This window comes from Felis catus, chromosome D1 (genome assembly GCF_018350175.1).
Source record: "Felis catus isolate Fca126 chromosome D1, F.catus_Fca126_mat1.0, whole genome shotgun sequence".
NCBI classification, from domain to species: Eukaryota; Metazoa; Chordata; class Mammalia; order Carnivora; family Felidae; genus Felis; species Felis catus.
In genome coordinates this window covers 104133599-104158858 of record NC_058377.1, presented here as the reverse complement: position 1 = coordinate 104158858, position 25260 = coordinate 104133599, and the positions used below count along the sequence as shown (strand labels likewise).

The following is a 25260-nucleotide window of genomic DNA, read 5'->3' as shown; positions in this document are numbered from 1 at the left end:
GGCGCAGTCGGTTAAGCGTCCGACTTCAGCCAGGTCACGATCTCGCGGTCCATGAGTTCGAGCCCCGCGTCAGGCTCTGGGCTGATGGCTCAGAGCCTGGAGCCTGTTTCCGATTCTGTGTCTCCCTCTCTCTCTGCCCCTCCCCCGTTCATGCTCTGTCTCTCTCTGTCCCAAAAATAAATAAACGTTGAAAAAACTACACAGTTAAGGGGCTCCTGGATGCCTCAGTCTGTTAAGCATCTGACTCTTGATTTTGGCTCAGGTCATGATCTCATGGTACATGAGATTGAGGCCCCTGTGTGGGGCTCTGCTCAGAATTCTCTCTCTCTCTCTCTCTCTCTCTCTCTCTCAAAAATAAATAAACTTTAAAAAAACTACAGAGTTAAGTTAAATGTGAGATGTTGTCTCTGCTTTGCTTGCCGTGTGGACGTTCTCCTGGACTGGGGGAGCCTCAAACAGGGGTGCGGCCTTGGGTCGGCATGACCAGGCCAGTGTAAATCATCAGTGGAATACCAAAGCTGCAGCTTCTCTATAGCTTCTGTCCCTCCTCCATAGCAGCAGACACTCCTTTTGTGGATGAAGGGACAAAGGAAACCACGTATTTGAGCAGCTTCTGGATCTGCCGGTGGCATAAAGATCTGTACCTACTGTGTCCCCTGCCCTGTGTCCTCCTAGACAGTGACAGGAAGAGATCTTAGATTAAAGCCTGTTTATGTCTCGTGAGTCTGTTATCCACAGTTGTGGTGCCTCATTCATGCGACTACCAGGGTTAGATCCCAAGGAAGGTTTTTAATAGATATGCAAAGATAGGTCCTGCAGATAAAGCTATCCATCACTAGGTTTTCATGATAAGGAAATACTAGAAGTAACAAAGTGTTTACTTTCTACATAGTATCCGGTGACTTTTTTAAAAAGTAAAAACATACGTAGTTTCGGTGAGAAAAGATTGCCGCAAAACAAGCCACAGACGGACACACGAGCAAGGCAAATAAAACAACAGGTGTTAAAAGTTAGCTTTATGACCAGGAAAATAAGTGAGAAGAGAAAAAATGACACAGTCACTTCAGGAGGGCACAGGAGACGACCAGAGGCAGATGGCTGGGTTAGGAGTAGACCAGTAGGTCAGCGTGGGACACGGATGAGCAAGCTGAAACTGTAAGTAGGGAAATCTTCTCCCCCAGGTAGGGTGAGTGGGGATGGTAGGGGGAGGGACACAATGGGAAATACCTACATCTGGAAGAAAGAATAGAAAGCAGCTCTTTCCCAAGCATCAGGATAAACTAGATAAAGCACTTGCTTTGGAGGGAAGGAGAGGGCAAAAGAGAGACAGCAGTATCACCACAGAAGTCAGAAAAATAGAATGACAAGTCATTTCTGCTCGAAATAGCAAACAAGAAAAGGGCCAGCAACCTATAAGAAACTACACCTTTAGCCTCCAAACAACAAAGCATGAGGGTTGTTCTTGAACCTGTATCCTGTTCAATAAAAGCGAAAATCATGCACAAAACTAAAAATGATTGTGACCCCACAAAATCCTTTGTGATGTCCGCTCCGAACACGGGATCCCAGAAGCACCTGACCTGTTGCAGGTAATTATACAGCCACTGTCAGCACCCACAGGGTGCGCTTACAAATCGCTCTGCTGATTGCTTTTCCTTTTCAGGAATATATGTATTGTGTTATTGCTGATCCAAACTGCCTCATATTTGGGAAAATATAAAAAGTACAAAGAACAAAAGGAAACCTCTATACAAACCACTATTTTTGTATTCAAAGAAAAACTTCATTCTGCCTCATGAACCCTGACATGCTCCTGATCACTCCAGTACTGACATCGGGGGTGAAAATCAAGTGCCCCCAGCAAGTCTCTTTGAGAACCATGACTTCTCCTGGCCCTCTGAAGTTCCTGGGAAAACAAAATGTTCAGGGAGTGTCGATGGGTGCTTGTCGAATTGTTGGGGAATGGCATGTAGGGTGTTTTGCAAACTTGAGTGGCATCAGAATCACCCCCAGGGCTTGCACAACTACAGACTACTGGGCTTGTGCTCCAGGAGATTCTTCTTTAGATTCTTATGGGGCCCAAGAATTTGCATTTCTGAAAGTTCTCAGGTCTTGCTGATTCAGCTGATCCCAGGACTACACTTTGAGGAACACTGACTCAGTTACTCAGTTACTCAGAACACTGACTCTCAGTCACTGTGGAGAGCACTCTGTTCAATGGCTCCCAAACTTTATCAAAATCATCTGAAATTGGGGCACCAGGGTGACTCAGTCGGTTGAGCATCCAACTTTGGCTCAGGTCAGGATCTCACGGTTGGTGAGTTCGAGCACCACATCAGGCTCTCTGCTAACATTGTGGAGCCTAGAGCCGGCTTCCCATTCTGTGTCTCCCTCTCTCTCTCTGCCTCTCCCCCGCTTGCACTCTGTCTCTCTCTCCCTCTCTCTCTCTCTCAAAAATCAACAAACATTAAAAATAAATAAATAAGGAATCAGATGTATCTAAGAACTACTCAATAAACATCATCTTTGCCAAATCAATGAGGAATACAAAAATGAATCCAAATCCTGCCTCTCTTCATATATTCTCCTGGTCTTTTCAGCAACTATATAATATAAACATTGTAAAACATTGATGCTATTTCTGCTGGTGGTTGAGGTCTTTTGAGACTCAGGAATGACCTAAAGGAAAACAGAGAAACCAAGTCCAACAAGCATGGCATTGGGCCAAGTTCTAGAACCAGCAGTCTGAACAAAGCCTTTCCAAAAGAGGAGGGGGAAACCTTCACCCAATGTAGGATCTCACACCTCCCTTTCAGCTTTAGCTCCTTCTAGACATCACATTATAACAAGGGAAAAGAGATGGGATAAATTCGTTTGCCACATGGCATTTTGTGTCACCCCAAGATCTGCCAGGAGGGATTTCTGCTCAGGGAACAACCTCATTCTGGTCCTCTCCACTGTGCCTCTTGACTGGAGCAAAAGATTGTGAGACCAAGGGGACAGGCCCCCAAGAACCCACTCCTCCAGAATTACCTGCCCAAATGGCCCTGAGGTCACATCCAAGATCTGCATGAGCCCCTTCCAGAGTCTACCTTCCCAGGTGTATATACAACCAGGCCCAGAGGGTGGCCAAGGGGCAGTTGTCTACTGGTAATATGGACAGAGCTTAGAAAAGTCATCTGTAGTATCCGCACACATGTACTCCATGAATTGGATGCTCCTTACAATGCAGGTTAAAGTGGGGCTGGAAAGAGAGGAGAAATGAGGCCATGGGCCATGGGGAGTGAAGTAGAGTGGTGAGAGATGGTATCTTGTACCACACTGCAGTGGTCCAGCATGGAACTCTAAGGGTTAAGGATGCTAAATTAAACATCGTTCTATCTCATTATGAAAGCTGGTTTGTCAAAACAGGAGGGCAGAACTTATCTTGATTAAGTTTCTTCAATTGATTTATAACTTTTATAGATATGGTAGATATGCCTCCCCTTGTACCCTTGCCCCCATCCCCAAACATGCTAGGTAGAAACAGACCTGCAGCCCTTGGTGCCCAGCTCAGAGTGGCTTGTGGTAGATATCTTCTGATCTCCATGGAAGCTCTTAGAACCTTGTCTTGTTCTGCTGATAAGCCTTGAAGGAACTGGGCTTTACCAGACATCATGGTTCTTGGTTCACTTCTCAATGTTCACCTTCAATAAATCCAGCAAATAACCAGAATTACATAACTTTTGCTTATCGGCTCAGAAAGAGGTGAAACAGAAGAAACAGAGATTATCTCAAAATGCATCTGCTTGATTAGATAAAGAAATAGATGATTCTAGCATACTTAGTACTTGGGCGACCTTGACTCCAAACCCAGATGCTTAAATCTTGAATTCACTCTCAATCCTAATGGAAGTCATGCTAATTATTTCCTTTAGTTTCCGGTTTTCTCCTGTCTAAACTTCTAATATTTATTCTGAGATTATCTACCAAAATGTGTTACCAATTTATCATTTGCCTTAAGGATCTGAGGTGGTTCCTTTCAGCAAATATTTGATGACCTCATGATATGGCAGGAAATACAACAGCTGACAAGAAAGACTTATCCTTACCTTTGAGGAACTTACAATCTGGCAGGGACAAGTATGCTAAACAAACACAGTTAAGAAATAATTCTGCAAGTAGAGAATTGCAATTCTCACAGGTGTTACAAAGGAAAGTACAGGGTGTCAAGAAAGTAGATAACAGGGGAAAATAACTTGGTCTGGGGGGGTGCAGATAGAACGTCCCAGAGGACGTGAAATGGCACCACTCCAAAGCAAGCCTTCAAGAGGAAAACCATATGTGCCAATGAGCCTTGAGGGGGGAAAGAAACTTGCACAAAAGAAGAATAAGAATGAGTGAGGCTGGAGCATAATGTACAAGATAATGAGGTAACGCTGGACACACAGGCAAGGATCAAAAGGTTCAGGTCCTGAGCAATCACATTTAAAATATGGAGTCTTCTTGGGGAGCCTGGGTGGCTCAGTAGGTTGAATGTCCAATTTTGGTTCAGGTCATGATCCCGCTGTTTGTGAGTTCAAGCCCCACATCGGGCTCTCTGCTGTCAGCACAGAGCCAGTTTGAATGCTCTGTCCCCCTTCACTCTCTGCCCCTCCCTGGCTCACTCTCTCTCTCTCTCTCTCAAAAAAAAAAATTAATACAATAAATAAGTAATAATAAGAAAAAATAAAATAATAAAATAAAATAAAATAAAATAAAATAAAATAAAATAAAGAGTCTTCTTCAAAGTGCAATGGAAGCCTTCAAGGTTTTGACCAAGAAGCAAATAATCATAAGCATGGTTTTGAAGATCACCCAAGAGTCACAGACATATTTTCAATTCTATGAGGATTTCAATAAATCGTTAAAAACACTACCAACTACAACAGTGAAATACCTCTTCTGCAAGGAAAATGCAAAGTGACATTTTTAGAGATTAAAAGTCTTAGAGCAGTCTATGTCAAACTCGGCTCCTTGAGAATTCCTTTTCTTTAAATAGGGTCTATGTATTAATCAAGTTTGAGAAATGCTGCTCTAGGAGTTGCATGGAGAATGCTTTGGAAGGGGTCCAAGGGGCCAAGACAAAGATTTAGAAGTTATGATGGGGGTGCAGAACTCCTGGTAATGTAGACCAGAGTAGTAGCAGTAAATGCAGAAAAAAAAGCAGATTGGTTCCAGAAGGTAGAATGCTTGACACTGGTGATTACTTAGATCAGTGATGGAGGGAGACAGAGGTATCAGGACTGACAACCAGACTTCAGGTAGATACAACTGAAACGATGGTTATTAGTGAGATACTACAAGTTAAAAATTATGAACTGCCTGTTATGGACCAGTTCCTACTCTAAACAATCTTGTGGTAACTCATCAAACTCTCACAGAAACTTAGGAGTTAAGAATTATTTGTATGTACATTTTACTAATAAACTGGGACTCAGGTTGAGTGACTTCCCTAAGGTCACACAGCTATTAAACAGCAAAGAATCACCAATGAAGAAGCAAGTTAGCAATAGAAGGAAGAGCTTTGAATTTGGCATATGCTAATTTTGAGATTCCTATGGGACATCCAAGTAGGAATATAGAGGAAGCCATTGGCTATACATTGGGACTCAGAAGGAAATCTATGCTAGTAGTAAAAATGTGGGAAATGTTGGTATATTTGTAGGCTTCAAACTGGATTGGAGAACACCTAGACTGTGTAGCACGAGAAACAATAATAGTTTAATACAAAGTCCTGAAGACATACAACATCTAAAGTTAAAATATATATATATATTTTATATATATATATAAAATATATGTATATTTAAATATATATTTAAAATATATATAAAATATATATATATAAAATATATATATATATATTATAAAGTTAAAATATATATATATATATATATATATATATATATATATATATATATATATATTGGTAGTGAGGACAAAGGAGGAGTCAAAAAAGCTGGGAAAACTATCAGGGGGTGAAGGTTGATGGTACTGTCACAAAAGGGGAAAGTGTGTCTCAAATTGGAGAATTAACTACACTGAGTGCTCTTAAGAGTTCTGCTAGAAAAGACAACCCACAGAGTGAGAGAAGATATTTGCCAATCACGTATCCAATGAGAGACTTGGCTCTAGAATATATAAAGAACTCTTATAACTCAGCAATAGAAGAGAAATAAATAATAAATAATAGAGGAGAAATAAAAGAGAAATGACCCAATTTAAAGATGGGCAAAAGATCTTTTTGGAGTGATGAAAATGTGCCCTAACTAATTGCAGCAATGGTTGCACGTATCTCTGAATGCTCTTATCTGTGGACACACAAAAATCCATTGAACCAAAACCCATTGAAACCACGTTATCCAGCTAAATCGTATAGAATGTGAATTATATCTCACCAAAGCTGGTTCTTCAAAAGTGAGGGTGAAAACCAGGAGCTGTCCATTACATTTGGAAACAGCTGGTTGGCAACATCACATGAGGAGTTTGATACAACGGTGGAAGGTGGAAGACAACTACAGAAGTTTAGAAAAGTCTGCCAGCCATTTGACTAGTGTAAGAGCTATTCCCCACCCTTTCTCTCTTCCGCTCTGAATCAGAGGACTGATCCCTGTAAACTTCATCCCCAGACCCCTCCGTTAACTGGCTCCTATGGAAGAGTAATGGAAATAAGGCTGGATGGTGGGGATTTACAGCTGGTTCCATGGTCTGTAATCTAGCTTTCAGGGATGCCTGGGGATTTGACCCCCGGTCAATTCTCCTAACATTAACTCGGAATTGTTATGAATTTACCTACAGCAGATGCAAAATAAATGACAATCTAGAGAAAGACTAGGCGCTGTTTTGTTGCTGCTGTCCCAGAGGAGGAGGACTTTTCACATATACCTGAGGGGCTGTATAACTAACTAGGTAGGTGTAAAAGGTGACGAGACCCAGCACTCTCAAGTGCAGAATGACGGGAACATCAGAAGCTGTGCCTGGGAGTCATAACATCTCTGTGTTGATACTGTGCACGCCCTGAATCCTTTCTTATGGCTAAGGAAACTTGATCCTGGTTGGAGTCTGTTGTGCCTCACGAGTTTGATTGTAAATTTACATTCAACCTCTCTGTTGCTGGAAGAACAGAGGAGACATTGCTGAGGCACTGACAGGAGACTGGAGGCTGGGAGAGGAGGAGGATGTAGGGTGTCTCTCCCCCTGAATCTCTTCTCCTGAGATATCTCCAGTGGGTCTACCTCCTGACAGGCAGCCCTCCTTTCCATGGGTCCATCACCTCTATTGGCCCCTCCACAGCTGGAATGGTGTCTCTCTGCAGTTGCTAAACTCTGAGCTGCCCCATCTTCTCCTATCTCCTCTTTCGGCTCCCACAAACCTTAGAAACTAACCCCCATATTAAATCAGTCTATTGAACTACCTGGTGTGTTTTCTGCTTTCCTAACTGGACCCTGACTGACACAATTCAAAGCAGGAGTGGTCTTACAAAATAAAGCCTTAAGTTAGAATTTTGGAATTGAATGCTCATTTATTTTGGTAGGACTGCAGTACTGCCTCGTTGTTAGTAGAAAATGACACATTAAGGGGTGCCTGGGTGGCTCAGTCGGTTGAGCAGCCGACTTCAGCTCAGGTCACGATCTCACCGACCATGAGTTCGAGCCCCGTCTCAGGCTCTGGGCTGATGGCTCAGAGCCTGGAGCCTGCTTCCGGTTCTGTGTCTCCCTCTCTCTCTGCCCCTCCCCCATTCATGCTCTGTCTCTCTCTGTCTCAAAAATAAATAAACGTTAAAAAAATTAAAAAAAAAAAAGAAAATGACACATTAATAATCGGTGGCATATGGTGGCATTACATTGGTTTCCCTGTCATCTATTGTTTCTTAGGGTGATGGGCCCATTGAAGGCAAGATTTCTGGAGATCAGTCAGCTTCTGCAGTTGGCTGTGGTTGCAGTAATTATGATTAAAGGGAGTATGTGGTAAGATGGCTGTTTCTATCATCATGGGTCAGCTTACAGGGATAAAATTATAAATCCAATATCTTCACCTCTCTGTTCAACTAATGGTCAGAAAACCAGACAGCTTCTATACAAGCCTGACTAGATGTAAATATTCCTTATGCCCGCAGGCCAGGGGAATTGGAGAACTAAAGCTAAAATGTAATTGTACAGCTTGCAGAACCACAATGAAAGTTTAGCATATCACCCACCAAAATCCCTGTTGTAAAGATGTGGTCATTGACTAGCAAGGAGTGGGATTCTGAGAATCAAGATGAGCGTTTTGAATATACTTCAAAGAATCTGAGAATCTTGGACCAATCACTTTGAAGCTGGTTTTTTTTTTTTTAGTAGAATTAGCATTTCCTATCCTGACTGATCTTCCTTTGCTTGAAGATCCTGTATTAATCTAATTTGATGCAGTTTTCTTGCAAGGACATCCCTGTTCTCTTTAAAGCCTGGGCCTGTGATCATTCATTGCCTCAAGAACCATCACTATTATCAGATCCCAGTGTGACCCAAGAAGACAAGGGCAAAGTTAGACCCAACAGAGGATAGCTTAAACACAAAAATAATTACAAGACCTTCCTAATGTACATTTGCATAAACTTAAAAAACATGTGTGGGATTGGATTCTTGGTATATTAGACCAGAGAAAACAGAATATAATGTTGGATGATGCCAAACTTGTCAATATAGATGCCGTTACCAGAGACTATGAAATGTGCTAACTTGAACAACAGCAAGTGGCTCCAACATTTTTCTTGGTTGATCATATGAAACCTGGACTCAAAAGTGATCTACATGAAGGTCCAGAGAATACTTTCTCCACGATGAAATTAGGAAAACAATGAGTGAGAGGAAATGGTTGGGAATAATAGTGAGAGATTTGGTCATTACAATGATCTGTCAGTATAAATGTCACCCTAAATTAGCCAGATTAGGTAACAGTACTTAATCATCCAAGACAAGCTTGGAGCAATGACTGTAATTGACAACAGAATCAGCATAACAATAGGAATATTTTAGCCCACAGAGGTCTCTGACATCAGCTAAATGAATCATGAGGTACCTAAGCACGAAATAGGTGATCAGCTTACTAAAGTATTGCTTATACTATATAACTGGAAAAAATTCTAAGTATCACATATCAGTTATCTACTGCTGCAAAACTAACCACTCCAAACCTAGCAGCTTAACACATTTTCTCACAAATCTATGGGTGGGCAATTTGGGCTAGATTTAGCTAGATAGTCTATCAATCTTGACCAGGGTCATTCACATTATTTTATTCACCTGGGGTTCAACCAATGCTAAACGATCTAAAATCTCCTCACACCACATCAGGATGACAACTAGAATGCTTGTGTTCTCTGTGTGGCATTTCCAGAAGGCTAGCTCAGGTTCATACATGCGATGGGTCTCAGGATTCAAACCACAGAATTCAATGCAAAAGCAATTTTCAAACTTCCTCTTACATCATATTTGCTAACTTCCTATTGACCCAAGTAAATCACATGACCAAGGCCAAATTCCAGACTAAAATTAAAGATATGTCCTGTATGGAGATATAAATTTAAAAAAACACTAGCATGTAGGTATCATTTAAAGTCTTGAGATTTGGGGCACCTAGGTGGCTCAGTCAGTTGAGCATCTGACTTTGGCTCAGGTCATGATCTCATGGCTCATGGGTTCAAGCCCTGCATCGGGCTCTGTGCTGACAGTTCAGAGCCTAGAGCCTGCTTTGGATTCGGTGTCTCCCTCTCTTTGCTCCTCCCCCACGCACACTCTGTCTCTCTCTTTCTCTCTCGGCTCTCAAAAATAAATAAACATTAAAAAAAATTTTTTTAATTAAGTCTTGAAACTTAATGTGATTACTAAAGGAGAAAGAAGAGTTTTAGAGATTGAATCTTCAAATATTACAACTTTTAGAAAACTTAGATGCATTAGGAGGAACCAGCAAGAGAGAACACCGAAAAGGATCGGTAGGACAGTAGAAAAAAGGAAAAAGAAATAAAAAATAACAAAAAAATTTTCATGGGAGGATGGTGTTCCAGCCAAGTAAAGTAAGTAAGTAAGTAAGTAAGTAAGTAAGTAAGGAGAAAAGAGTTATGAATGTCAGGCAAGATAAATGAGAATTTTAAAGCAACATTGAAAGCAGCAGTGTGCAAGTGACTAGTGATCCTGATAAGATCAGTTTTAGTGGAGGGGTTCAATTTCAGGCTTACAACTTCTACTTCCATTTTTATGTTTTAAGCCTTTGCCCCATCAAATCTAATCTCTCAGGAGACATAAATAAAACATAACTATGATGCTGTTCATTAGATCCCCAGAATTTATTCATCTTAGAGCTAAAATTTGTACCCTTTGACCAACATTTCCCCAGCTTCTCCAGCCTGTAGCCCCTGGCAACCACTATTCCAACATCTGCATCTATGAGTTTGACTTTTTTAAGATGCCACGTATAGGTGATATCATATGGTATTTGTCTGTCTCTGATTTATTTCATTTAGCGTAAAATCCTCAAGGTCCATCCATGTTGTTGCAAATAACAGGATTTCCTTCTTTCTCATGGCTGAATAATTTTAGCCCACAGAGATCTCTGACATCAGCTAAATGAATCATGAGGTACCTAGCCACAAAATGGGTGATCAGCTTACTAAAGTATTGCTCATAATATATAACTGGAAAAAAATTCTCAATATCACTTATGTTATCTACTGCTGCAAAATGAACCACTACAAAACTTAGCAGCTTAACACATTTTCGCACAAATCTATGGGTCAGCAAATGTGTCAGATTTAGCTAGATAGACTATCAATCTCGCACTGTACATACATACCACATTTTCTCCATCCATTCATCTGCTGACAAAACACTTAGATTGATTCCATATCTTGGCTGTCATGAATAACGTTGCAAAGAACATGAGAATGTAGCTATCTGAGATACTGATTTCACTCCTTCGGATAGATACCCAAGTGTGGGATGACTGGGTCATATGGTAGTTCCATTTTTAATTTTTGAGGCACTTCCATACCGTGTTCCATAATGACTGCACCAATTTACATTCCCACCAACATCACGTAATGGTTCCCTTTTCTCCACACCAGTGCCAACACTCATTATCACTTTTTCATAACAACCATTCTAACAGGTGTGAGGTGATATCTCACTGTGGTTTTGATATGCATTTCCCTGGTGGTGCTAACCACCTTTCTATGGGCCTGTTGGTGATTGGTGTGTCTTCCACGGAAAAATGTCTATGCACGTCCTTTGCCTATTTTCCAATTGAGTTGTAGGATTTCCTTATATATTTTAGATATGAATACCTTGTTTGATATGTGGCATCTGATAAATATTTTTCTTCCATTTTACAGGTTGCTTCTTCATTCGGTTTACTGTTTCTTTGCTATGCAAAAGCTTTCCAGTTTTAAGTAGCCTCACTTGTTTATTTTTGATTTTGTTGTTTGTGCTTTTGGTGTCCTATCCAAAAAAATCCTTGCCAAGACCAATGTCAAGGAGCTTCTTTGCTAAGTTTTCCTTCCATAGGTCTGTTAGGTCTATTTATTAGTTTTCTTCAGTGATGTCATGTTTATCTGCTTCTTGTGCTCTGTATGGCCTTACGTTTGTGTCTGTGTGTTTGAAGGAGCAAACACCTCTCCATCTTTATAAACTGTTTTTGACAGGTAAAGACCTTCTCCTGTCAGGCGCCTGAACTGATGGGATTACCTCTGGGATCATAGTCATGCAGGGTTGGAACTGGATCATCTGGCTGCTGCTGGGTCCCCAGCGGGTCTGCAAACAGCAAGCCTGTTATCAGGTGCATGACGGTCCTGGCTCCTGCTGGGTCATAGTACAGGTCCCTGCACAGGCAGGACTGTCCCTGAACCACAGCTGAGAGTAGATGGAGCCAGGTCACAGGGTCACTTCAGGATCCACAGTTGGATCAAGGTCAGACAGCCTATCTCCTAGGCACTGATAGATGGGTCTCCTGCTAGGTCCCTGGGTGGGCAAGACTGCTCCCAGATCATAACTGATGTTGGAGCCAGGTCACAGCTACTTCAGGGTCCATAGCCCTAAACAAAGTCAGCAGGCCTATCACCGAAGGCTCAGATGGGCATGACTCTTCCTGGGTCCCTTGGCTGATGGTACTATTCGCAGGACCAATGCCAAACAGGGCTGTAGACAAGTCCGCAAGGGGACAAGGCTGTTTTCTGGCCTGTATCCAGGACCATGGACAGTGAGCATGGCTTCTCAGGGTGCAACAGGGAAAAAGGCCAGAAAGAAAAATGAGAGTTGGCAAAGTCTGTGCTTTAGCTTGTGTGGATACAGTCTTTCTTCTTTGTTGTGCCTTTTCAATAAGCTCTCCTCGGTGGCTCCACTAGGTTTCACAACCTCTTGCTTGGAACCCAAAGCTCCCACATAAAAAAACTTTTGTCCACAGATGGCTATTAAAATTGCTGCTGTGGGGGGATATCAGTAGGGGGCCTCTTATTCTGCCATCTTGCTGACCCAGAGCAAACATTTTAAGGACAAACTGATCGTATTCTCTGATAGTTCTTGGAAGAACTCATAGACAACACTTCTTACATGTAACTTGTAGCATCTTTCCTAGTATAGCAAAAATCCACATGTGATGTGTATCTCTGTGGTTTTCCTCCTGGGCTATGAAACTCTCAGAGCACCTACTTAGAAGAAAACTGTACTTCAAAAACTACTATCCCAAAGATCCTCAGGTACAAGGCTCCATCATCTTGTCTGATCCAATTTCAGAGTTACAACTTCTCTCATTTTTACACATTTCAAGCTCTTGCCCCATCAAATCTACTGTCTCAAGAGATATAAACAAAACACCACCAACTTGGAATGGAAAAGAGGAAAATACTCAATTTATTCTGTGTGTGTGTGTGTGTGTGTATTTATTTTTGAGAGAAAGAGAGAGAGGGGGGCAGAGAGAGAAGGAGACACAGAATCCGAAGCAGACTCCAGGCTTTGAGCTGTCAGCACAGAGTCCAACGAGGGGCTCAAACTCACGAACCGTGAGACCATGACCTGATCCAAAGTCAGACGTTTAACTGACTGAGCCACCCAGGCTCCCCTCACTTAATTTATTTTCATTGGGCTGAAGACAAGCAAGGAATGTGAATCCCAAAGTTTAGGATAGGATACGAAGAAAAATTATTTCCTCGTCCTCCCTGAACATACCTTCCAAGACTTCTTCCTGGTTTATCACAATTCTTGGACAAACACACTTGACCACACCCCCTGACATTGTTCAACATTGCTCAATGTTTACTTAATGAAAGAGGCTGAGGCAAGCTAAAGGTGGAGCTCTCATTACCCTCTGCCCATCACCCAATAAATAGTCAGACAAGCCCTCGCCATTCCAGAACACTGTTGGAGAGATGAGACAATCCCACCAGCTGCCCCTACTGGGGCTCCTATTGTTTTCTCTTATTCCAAGACAACTATGTGAGATCTTTGGTGAGTATGCTTTGAGCTAAAATTACTCCTAGTGTGATAGTCTTCTAAAGACTAGTGGCAGGGCACTTGTGTAGAGTGACCTATTCCAGTTCTATAGGGGGTTGGATTTTATGAGTAATATAAAATGTGGCAAGACATGGTGAGGAAAGTTCCACAATGTATGTTGTTTTAAGAGAGGTTGTAGATTCAGTGCTAACTTGCCTAACCATTCTTCCTAGATTCAGATTTTCTCCACCACAGCAACCCTACTAAGTAACTATGTATTCTTCTTCATTTTCAATGATATAATATTCCCAATCCCAGAAACTTTTCAAGATCATATAAAGTATCTTTTGAATTTGAGGCACAATCTTTTTTTATTTTTTTTGGAAGTTCAACTTATGGGTTTAGGGTTACCCCTTTGCAACTACACAGAAAAAAAAATAATGTTAATAATCCCTTTCAAATAATGAAGACTTCCCTCTTGTCACTATTGAGTTCAGATTTTCCAAGCTACACATCTTCTCCCCTCCAACTCTTCCTCCCAGGAGATGAGTACAAGCTCATCATCTCTCCTCTGGGTATAGGATCTGGAGATTGTGTGATCCTATTAAAAAATACTAAGTAAGAGAAAGAAAAACTGGCCAGGTGTGGTCTGACCACTTACTAGCTGAATGATCCAATGTTTCTGACATTTTTTTTTTTTTAAATTTTTATTTATTTTTGAGACAGAGAGAGACACAGCATGAGCAGGGAAGGGGCAGAGAGAGAGGGAGACACAGAATGTGAAGCAGGCTACAGGCTCTGAGCTGTCAGTACAGAGCCCGATGCGGGGCTCGAACTCACGAACTGTGAGATCATGACCTGAGCCAAAGTCGGACGCTCAACCAACTGAGCCACCCAGGCGCCCCACTGACATTTTTTTTTTAGCTTTATCCATAAATTGAGGATAACTGGGGGAAGGTGTTGAAGGAAGTGATGTCACGAAGTCTGGTATAGCTCTCAGGGGCATGATTTCTTTTTTGTAAGTCTTTTCCCTGGAATGGAGCTTAAACCTAGTCCAAAGATGAGTAGGTGGTGCTGTCTGTGGGTACATCTTCCCAGTGTTCTGTAGCCTACAAGAAGAGAACATCACCACAGCAGAGCCTTGTGTTCACACAAGCTAAAGCACAAAATCTGCCACTTCTAAGTTTTCTTCCTAGCCTGTCATTTCCTCTGTTGTATCCTAAGAATTGGGGGTCTCTGTGGAGGCTGTGAAGTTCAATTCATTGTACAAAATGATTGGCTCTGTCTTTAGTGGTCAAGGAAACTGATGAGTTGTTGACCAGGAACTGAAAAGTCCGTTTCAGTGCCAGAAAATCTGCTGACCTAGATGCTTCCACAATATCTCAAACATGATTCAACAATTGTCCAATTGTTCTTGTAAAAAACCATGACCTTTCTGTAACCAGTGATTCAGATCTCCACAACTCTCTTTTAAAGAGAAAAATTGTGAAGGGGTGCCTGGCTGGCTCAGTCAGAAAAGCATGGGACTCTTGATCTCCAGGTCATGATTCTGAGCCTCACATTAGGCATAGAGAACTCACGTTTCCTTGATTCTCTAAACATAATGATTGCAACTCCAGTTGAGCTAAAAGTTATAGTATGTATGGTATTTTGCAGTTTTTACATGATTTGTTGTCCAATATCTATAAAACAGATGTTAATATCCACAATTTTAAAACAAGGAAACTGAAGGTCAGGAAAGTTACATAAGTCACTTGGAAAGATGGAAAAGGGAAAGAACTGAATCAAGCAAATAGAAAGGACTACAGACTGGGAGTCAGAAGATGCATATTCTAGTCTCCATTAAGCCTTCAATTACCAAGGTTTCTTTAAGGACACGTCGGCTAGACCTCATCTTCAAAATCAGGGAATGATACTAGATCTCCCAGGAAGGACTGATATTCTGCCAGCACACAACAGTAAGGCTGAAACAGTATTAAAACATTGAAACACTTCCATGATGGTTGGTAAAGGAGTATCACCTGATGTAGCAGAGGCTCCAGACTCACCTTTGTACCTGTTCCAGTCACATAGCTAGTGACCACTGGACAGTTCCCTCTGTGCCATATCTGTTACTAAATATTTTAATGCCAACCCTGATCCTAGGGCTCTTGTTCCTTAATGTTTTCTTAATGTGTATTTCCTATTTCTTCCCTCCCCTGCCACAGAGGTAAGCAAAAACAACTATACTGATCTAAACCCTCTGATAAACACAATGATCAATTCAAAATATACCAAAGGAATCCAAGCTGCCAATGTCCTGTTGTCCCTCAGACTTGGTGGGATCCTGAACCAATGCCAAGAACAACAGCTGGTCCAACAAGTCAACCTCACTGTGTATTATAAAGGTGAGTGCCTATAGTCTCCAGAAGATTTAGAACACTAACTTATCCATATAGGTTATCTCTAGCAAGAGATATTTGGAAAATATTGTGTGTCCAAAGCATACTTGCTACATCTATTCCAGCTGTAGAAAATTTGAGGGGACATAAAAGTACCTCAAAACATCAATCCTCTGCCACTTTCTCTATAGCTAGACCTTACTTCTTTGGGTCCTGAAAAATATTTTCTTTCGAAAGGCCACAAGGAAAAGCAAAAGAAATTATATATTCCTATCTGCTAATATTATATACTCCTATCTGCTAAATTATATACTCCTATCTCCCCCTACACATCTCACAATATTATTATAAGAATTATGAGAAGCCTGAGAATTTTCATACTCTATGAAGCAGAACATCCAAGTCAATTATTACTATCCTGGAAAGATGGCACCCACAAAGAGAGAAAACCCCAAGGTTTCATTATCTATTTTTTTCTTTTAAATTTTACAAGGATTGTATGATTCCCAAAACCTCCCATGATTTCATGGGAAAGACGAGAATCTAGCTTGCATTTATACAGCACTGCTGGAAAAGGCTCTGCTTTGGGAATAAAGAAGAGAACTGTCAAATATTGGTATAGTGTAGGGAAAATGAAAGAACTGACAGGCAATATAAATTACAAGAAAGACAGGAGGCCAGAAAAAATCACAAGCATGTACCTTGTTCAACTTGAATATTTCTCTTTTCAGCTTCAACTTTAACCTCGGGACAGCTTGCCTTGGCTATACTGGCTTTGGGAGCATGCAAAACGCCTGATGAAACATCTATACGTTATCCTAACCTGGTCAAAAACCTTAGAAATAAATTCAAAGCAGAAATTAAAAATATGGGTGAGAATCAAATGTTCAGAGGCCGTGGACAACCTTGTCTTCTCTTCCACTGGTTCAGAACTGAAGGAAGTTTCCCTTCAGTCTTTCCTTCTCTTCATTCTATTCATTCACATATTTTTGCAGATCACTTTCCCTTCTTCTCTCTTCTGACAGGCATCTTGAATTTTCTTCTCAAATAGATTCAACTGAGCATTGACTCTACATCAACCTTACATATGATGATGAACACACGCCTACACAAGCACACACACAAATTATAGGACACTATTCTCTTGTTCTCGAGAAGCTTGTCTTTAGACAAATAATGAAACACACCAGAAATAGCTGAGCAACACAAGACACTAATGACTGTCATAAGCACCAAAGCATACAATACTAGTATAAGAGCTAAAGGATGGCCACAAGTACTTTATCACCTGGAAAAGTAGGCTGACCATGACAGCTGTTAGTGAGGTGCGTTGTTTTTATTTCAACACCCACCCGATATTTATCCTATTTTTCATTAGGCCTCTCTGATCCCATCTTCTTTTGAGATGGTCTCTATTTCTACTTGTAGTTTGAACACATACCATTGAAAGTGCAAGAGGCTTAGTGGTGGGAAATTTGTGTTCCAGTCCTAGCTCTGTAAACACCTCAATGTCAGGATAGTACTTTTATCATGTTAGCACTGAGTCTCCTCAGTTTTGAAATGAAAAGAGTTGAGTTGAATTTGGTAGCTCTTAGCAGCCTTTACATTTCTCAGGTTTGCTGATTTTACCAGTGATTTCCCCCTTCTATTACTCACCTCTCCTTAAATGTAAAGAAATTCTAATAAAGCAAGTAGGAATGGCTGTAAAACTTATTACTCCAGTATTATTTCCATGAGTAAGGTATTTCTTTCCTCTCTGACAGGGAAACACAATGGTAATCCACTGACTAACTACTATCAGCTCAGCCTGGATGTTTTGGCCTTATGTCTGTTCAGGGGGAAATTTTCAATCACCCAAGTTGCTAAAATCTTCGAACCTGGAAATAAAAATTTCTATTTTCAGGGACAGTTCTCAGTAGGTGAGTCATTAACCCCAATTCCTTTGGCATATCGGACACCGGTAAGTCTTTCCCTTTGAGTTTTTTGTACCAGTAAGTACTTGGACTTTTTAAAAAATCCTCTTTATGCTAGTGTCCAGGGAAAAGAATTTTTCTTTTTGAGAAGAATGGATATTGGGGAGCATTTAAGCATCTTTCTAGATGTGTAGCAATCCAGTAGAAAGATCTGGTTCTTACCCTACCTCTTCTTTGAGTTATATGACCAATGGATGTTAACTCTTGACTTGAATTTTCCCATCTGTATAATAAGGATAGATTGAAAGAATCCTCATATAAGACATTTTAGGAAGTATAAGTGTTAGAGAAAAGAAACAGTGGAAGTCAGTTATCTTAACTTTGCCTCTTTCTCTAATTTATTGGGACCATTTGGATGTGTGGGCTTACTTGGACAACACGACCTCTCCAGTGACAAGGCCCAAAACTTTGATCAATAAAGTCTGTATCCCCAAAGGATAAGGACCAGAAATCTCCTGGGTCAGCTTACACATCCAAAACAAAGCCCCCTATAGACAGCTAGTATTGTTGCCCAGCCCCTATGGATCCAGATACACACATTTATCTTTCTCCAGTGGGCCCGAAGAAAATCACAACTCAGTATCTCTGGATAATAAGGAGAATATGAGATTTCTCATACCATTTCTATGGGAGAGAGAAGGTACCACATCTAAAGAATGCAAGGAGAACTAAGTAATAAGACAGAAAAAGACCTTATCCTCCCTTCTTCCAATCTCTTGTCTCATCCTCCCCCTTAAGAAGGTTTATTGGAAAACAATTCTCTTAAGTGCTATTTCTTAATCAACCCAATGGAAACACTGGAAAATTGCAAAGACATATTTTACTTGGTGTATCATCCTGAATTCTCTCTATTCCTTTGCCAATATGGCTGAGAGATAAAAAAAAATGAGAACAGCCAAGATGTAGAAGCGGAAGACTGTTCATGTGGATGCATCTGCAAATCCATATGTGTTTCTCTGACCAACAGGTGAGCTATTGAGTACAAGGTACAAGGGATCTTGAAATATTTGAGTGGTTAGTACTGGAGAGATGATTGCCATATTCCGAAATCCTTCTCTCCTATCATCAACTAGTGTGACCCATCTTCCCAGTTTCCCCAGATCTGTCCCTCTTTTAGCAATGAAAATCCTACATATCAGGAGATCCCTCAGTCCAAGGCAAACTGGGATGGTTGGTCACCCTATCACCAATATGTTGTTTCCTGGCAGATACTGGTGCAATGGCTGTCCTGGCTCTGACCTGTGTGAAGAATATAACAAATGGGAAGAAAAAAACAGATGTGGAGAACTTAAATAATATCAATAATCATATAAAGTCACTGATAGAGAAGATTCTTTCTCAGAAAAAAGAAAATGGTCTCCTTGGAAACATATATAGTACAGGAGAAGCTATGCAGGTAAGTCAGAGGATAAAACAGGAGACAGAGAAGGGAGTCATGAAAGAAAGAATAGCTGTATACTTTCTTATCAGCCTAAGATATTACCCATTCTCTTTCCTATACTAACTGATTTTAAGTGATTCCTCTCCCCTGATGGAAATGTATTCTCCTCACCTTCAATCCTTACCTTTCACACTCCAATGTTTCTATGAAGCTTTTCCTGACAACAATTTTTTTTTTTTTAAGAAATTCTAGAGTCTACTACAACCTGTCATGTTGTTCTGGCAAATGTAATTTCACACTTTACCATAAACCATTGTTTTGCATTTGCATCTTACCTCCCAAATTAGACCATTGTTTTCCAAGTAATAAAAGGCAGTGGTAGTAATGGCAGCTAGTATTTGTTGACACAGTCATTAATGAACACAACAATCCACGGAGGAAAGAATTATCACCTCCATTTCCTAGAATATGACCATGAGTCATGGAGTATCACTAACTTGCCTAACATTACAAAGCCAAAAAGTGATTCAGATGGGGATGGAAACTGTTGGTTTCAAAATTCACACTCAGCACCTACACTGTCCCGTATATGTTCCTTGAAGTCTGGGGCTTTATTCCTGCATCACTTACTGATTTCCTCAATTCTAAGGGGTAGATACAAGAAGAGAGAAAAAAAAGATTTACAGAAAAAAAAATTCACTGAGTCTTTAGTCTGAATCGGAGTCTTCCAGGCCACTCCAGGAGGAGAGGGCTTTCCAAGGGACAGAGGACAGCAAGGGCACAGACCTCAGGCATGAAAGAACATAACATATTTTAGGAAGATCAAGGTTTTCAACATGACCAGTGCAAGGTCCTCAGGAAAAAATTACAAGATGAAGCTAGGGACATAACAGGGATCCAATCACACAGGTTGTTTTTACTATTGTTGCTGTTGATGCTGTTGCTTGCCTTACTGAGTTTGGACCTAATAAAACAGTGGTTTCCCATCCTGGCTGCAAATTTGAATCCCCCGAAGGAGGTTTGAGAAAACATTAATGTGTAGGCTCCACACCGGCCAGTTAATATAGAAACTTAGAGGTGGAGCATAAGCCTTGGTCTGGTTTTCAAACCCTCCAGGTGATGTTCACTCACAGCAGAATTGAGAGCTACTTGCCTATAACTTTTTAAGAGGAAATGAAATATGATCCCTTTTTAAAAATATTCCACAAAGGCTTCTTGACTTCTTGGTTAATTTAAAGTTTCCCTGAGAAACTACAGAGCCACATCTGTAGGTCCAGCCCAAGTAAGCCCTTGTCTTACTCCTCGGATACCCTCCTAACTTTTCCTACCCCATCATTCTGTCCCTTCAACCCAGTTCACATCTGCCACTTGGATAGTTTCTATTCAAGGACCTATCAGATTCCCCACTGCCAAGCAAAGAATATCAGACACCTCACCCAGAAACTCAAGGGTCTACCAATATGGCCCAACCTCCTTCTCCAGCCTGTTCTTCCACTATCACCCTGAGTCTCCCCAGTGCCCTCCCAGGCCAAGAGGAATCCTCTGGGGATTTTGCCAAAATGTAGAGAGTCTCATCACAGGCAGGCCAAACGCTGGCTGCACCTACTTTAGCATCCTTGATAATGCTGACCCTCTGGGAATAGTGCTCCCCTGTTTATGGCACCTAATGAAATGTTGTCATACTGTCAAGACCTACCTCAAGGACCACCTTCTGCACCAAGCCTTTACAAAGTGTCACTAAATGTTTATGTGCTCTTCCTCTTCTGAAAGGCCATGGCGTTGGATGCTTCTCCTAAGGCATTCATCTTAGGGGCTCCTTTATGATTATCTGTCTGTTAACAACGTTTATCAATTGCCTCCTATGTGGCTGGTATTGTTCCAGTGCTGGGGCTACAAGAGTGAATAGGGTAGAGAAAGTCTGTTCTCGTGGATGCTCTTATCAGTTGTATTATGAATCAATTCCCCACCTCCCACCCATCCCCAAACTCTTTATAAACTTCTTGGTGAATGGGGCACCTAGGTTGCTCAGACAGTTAAGCATCCAACTCTTGATTTCGGCTCAGGTCATGATCACGGTCATGGTATGGAGCCCTACGTCAGGGTCCACACTGTGTATGGATCCTGCTTAAGATTTTCCTCTCTCTCTCTCTCTCTCTCTCTCTCTCTCTCTCTCTCTCTCTCAAAAAATAAATAAATAAATGTTTTCGTGGCAGTAAAGGCATCCTAGTTATCCAAGGTGCTTCCTATATGGTCAATGTCCAATAAATATTTACCGCATTGGTTAGATGTAAGCTTTCCCCTTATTTGATGTTTCTCTCACTCATTCTTATTCCCCCTCATCTTCTCTCATGCATTAGGCTCTCTTTGTCTCATCAGACTATTACAATGAAAGTAAATGGGATTGCCAACAAACTCTGGACACAGTGATCATGGAAATTCATAAAGGAGCGTTCCGTATTCCAACTGCTGCAGCTCAAATCTTACCCGCCCTGATGGGAAAGACCTACTTGAATGTTAACAAAGACTCTCCTTGTGTCTATGGCCCAGGTAGAGCACTAAAGAGCATGATACCCTAAGATGTGAGTCTAAGGTGTTCTTAGGGACCAAGTGTGACCAGATAAATCTTTAAAGCCTAACAGTTCCCACACAGAACTCAGTCCTCTATATGTCACCAGTGATTATAACCACCTGAGGACTTGTTCTTAATGCGGTACCAGGTGTTGTTCTTGGTTCAAACATTGATAAACAAGGCAGACTTGATTAAGTGATGTCTGCCTCCAAAGGGATGTTTTCTGATGGGTGGATAGAGAGATGTTCTGAGCGTTATTCCCATTCTAAACCAATTATGGTGAGTCTGACTCTCCATTATGTACAAGGAGTGATACTTCAGGGAACTCCTACATTCTGTGAGAGGAAGATGGCAATCTTATAAGGAAATTACAGTCATTTATTCAAACGACTGATTTTTCAACAAGGTATGAAAGAAGACTTTGCTTTTGTCTCTGTTACCTCTGTATCTTTTCTTTTATCTCTGTCCATTCCTGGTTCAGCCACTTATAGGTTTAGGGACCTCAGACAAAATGTTTAATCTCTAACTTCAGTGTACTAATATAAAAAAATACAAATGATAATAGTATCTAATGTGGTTTTTTGTCTAAGGACTGAATAAGATAATCCATGTATGATGGTTAGTACAGTGCCTGGCACTTAATATGTTTTCAATAAATGTTAAGAAAATAAAAAGGCACCCCCTAAAAAGGAAGCATTATTGTATTCTGTACCAAAGCAAAAACAAAATCAGGAGCCTCTGTGAGAAACAGAAGCAAGTGAATTGCTCAAATTGCTGGGAATGGAGCTGAACACACGTATTTACAAGCTGGTGACTATCTTGTTTAGTCACCGAGGGATCTGCCCCTTGACTGCTGATTCGGGCTCCTTGTAGCAAATCCTACTCTGCATAAAAGGAGACTGGGACTCAGGTCGGATGGGCATGTAAACGCTAACATCATTTTTATTATTCTGAATAGTAACTCTTCTTTGCTTTTCTGTCTCTGCCAGGTGACTTCAACATCTCCACTGTGGAGCCTATAACAGTGACACCTCCTCTCTCACCCTCACAAATCCAAGTGAATTATTCTGTGGTAATAATCGAGGAAACACATTCCACCACGGTCTCCGTAGCAAATGGCTCTGTCTTCCTAGATGTGATGGAAGCAGCTCAGAAAGAAAATGCAACTCTATTTGGGTATGTCTGTATGTAACCTAAGGTGATGGTATTTGGTGATTTTAAGGCACAGTAAGAATACATAAGCACCTGAATACAAAGTATGTTTGAAACTCTTCTTCACTGGTAACTTTGCTGTCCATCTACATCTCATGGCAAGAATTTAAAAAAGGTAAGACTTTTCATCTTCTATCACCCAGTAGGTATTAAATTAATGTTCACCTAATGGGTAAGTCCCAGGGATCTCTCTTCTGTCAGAAAAATTCTTTCAATAAGTAGAACTTTGTTAGTCACTTTGTTTTAGAACATGGTTCACTATTTTTGAATCACTGACCTCTTTGAAAATCCGATGAGGGGCACCTGGGTGGCTCAGTCAGTTAAGGGTTCAACTCTTGATTTTGGCTCATGGTTCGGGAGGTTGAGCCCTGTAACTGGCTCTGCGCTGAGAGCACAGAGCCTTCTTGGGATTCTCTCAACCTCTCTCTCTGCCCCTCCCCCACGCAGGTGCACATGCTTGCTCTCTCTCTCTCTCTCAAAATAAATAAATAAGCTTAAAAAGCAAAAGAAAAGCAGATGATTGCAATGGATGCTCATACCAGACACGTGAACACACACACAAAACGTGTCCTTTAAATCAGAGGTTTCACAAATGCCCTGGGGCATGGAGAGGGGAAGCCTCTCCATGCTCCCCCACTTTCAGATTCATTGACCCCTAGATTAGGGTTCTATGGCCCACAGAGGTTAAATATTAAAATTACAATATTGATTTTGCCTCTGAAAGATATGGTTCCTCTGACTCCCTAAATCTAATTGACAAGTATTTACTGGGTCTCGTAACAAGATGTAAGATGCCAAAATGTAAGAGAAAATTATATATGCATATATGTATACATATATATACACACATATACACCACATGTACACATATATGTGTACATATACACACATATATATGTAATATGTAATGTAAATAAATTCTATAAAGGTTGCTTTCAAGGGCTCGCAGAAAGGCAGAGAAATGTGACCAGGGAATGTGAAACAGACACTGGTCATGTCACTTTATAATAAATACAACATGAAATATTAAATTATTCTTTCCTGTTCCTCTTCCCTAAAAGAAAGCCCACTAGCTTATGGTGCCTCTAGGACATAAGGTGAACATTTTCTTCTGCACTTTAGTATCTTCAACTGTTACTATCTTGGGTCACAAGACTAGCAGTTGTTGACTGCAGTGTCTCCTATGAAAGGATGCAGGGGCAGAAACAGGGCATCATTCCTGTATGATTTAGCATGGATTATGGAGTCCCTGCAGCAGAATCATCTATAGTGCTTATGAAACATGCAGATTTCTAGTCCCGACCCAGACCTACAGAATCAAAGTATCTGAGGACAAGGACAGGAAATCTGCCTTTTTGGATAATAGCTTCAAGTAATTCTTGCGTACACTGAAGTTTGAGAAATGCCCATGGAAGGTTGCCTTTAAAAATTCTAAGTTCCCATAACCCATTTACTGTCCCCACAGTTTCACAGTGGAGGAGAGATCATGGGGCCCCTACATCACCTCTGTTCAGGGCTTAACAGCCAACAATAACAACAGAACCTTCTGGGAGCTCCTGAATAACGGCCAACCGCTGGATCAAGGTAAGAGAGGGACAGATGTGAGTGACCATGCCCAAAGCATCCAGATGTGAGGGTGCAACCTTTTGTGGTGAGTGTGCTGAGGCACTGGGAAAGTGAGATCCATTATTTGGTGATTTTGTGGTTAAATCACTTAACCCACTTCTCATTCTTCCTTTTCAGGAGTTGGTAGTTACATTGTGCATGAGGGAGATAATTTGGAGGTTCGTTGGAGCACATATTAATAAATTCAAACCTTCCTCAGCTGGATCTCATCCCTTTGCAATAGAATGGCAGGTGGAAAGTGGCTTCATACCTTCCTTTTCCTTTCTCTCAATTTCAGTAGGAGACCCAATAACCCCCCCGCTTCTCTGCGTGTTCAATAAAAGGTCAACAGTTACACAAAAAGAGCGTGTTCTAACCATTTCATTTTAAAAAGGGATTATTGATGGAGGGAAGACCACTGCAAGAAGAAGGAAGGGAAAAGAGACTAGACCAGTGTCTAAGCTGAGCTCTACTCAAGGTTCTACTGCTAACTGTGTGGGTGACCTTGGGCAACAGGTAGGAATGGAGATAAGGTTCTAGATCCAATGTTGAAGCAGCAGCAGATGAGATCAAGTAGGCCCAGAAGTAAGGGATGAACCAAGTGGACATTAACCTCACAGAGGCAGTGGGTAGAGAGAAAAATATTGCTCTGGAGAAAAAT

General features: G+C 41.1%; 1 protein-coding gene and 1 long non-coding RNA gene across 2 annotated transcripts in view; one reads left to right on the top strand and one right to left on the bottom strand.

Moving 5' to 3' along the window:
- LOC123380624 overlaps positions 1 to 25260 on the bottom strand; it is a 45777-nt gene that overhangs the window by 650 nt on the left and 19867 nt on the right. The window contains exon 2 of the long non-coding RNA XR_006586641.1: positions 3532 to 3686. This is a non-coding gene — a long non-coding RNA (uncharacterized LOC123380624). The remainder of the gene's footprint in view (positions 1 to 3531; positions 3687 to 25260) is intronic.
- Positions 13341 to 24962, top strand: TCN1 (transcobalamin 1). The gene is made up of 9 exons (XM_003993476.3): positions 13341 to 13493; positions 15686 to 15865; positions 16591 to 16731; positions 17623 to 17778; positions 19041 to 19228; positions 21571 to 21760; positions 22772 to 22958; positions 24460 to 24578; positions 24738 to 24962. Exons 1-9 carry the CDS (start codon positions 13415 to 13417, stop codon positions 24797 to 24799), a joined length of 1302 nt encoding a protein of 433 aa, XP_003993525.2. The 5' UTR covers positions 13341 to 13414; the 3' UTR covers positions 24800 to 24962.

Coding starts and splice junctions, on each gene's coding strand:
- TCN1 (XM_003993476.3), top strand. CDS start 13,415: ATGAGACAATCCCACCAGCTGCCCCTACTGGGGCTCCTATTGTTTTCT. Junction 15,866..16,590: donor CCTCACTGTGTATTATAAAG/GTGAGTGCCTAT, acceptor TTCTCTTTTCAG/CTTCAACTTTAACCTCGGGA. Junction 19,229..21,570: donor GTACAGGAGAAGCTATGCAG/GTAAGTCAGAGG, acceptor CTCATGCATTAG/GCTCTCTTTGTCTCATCAGA.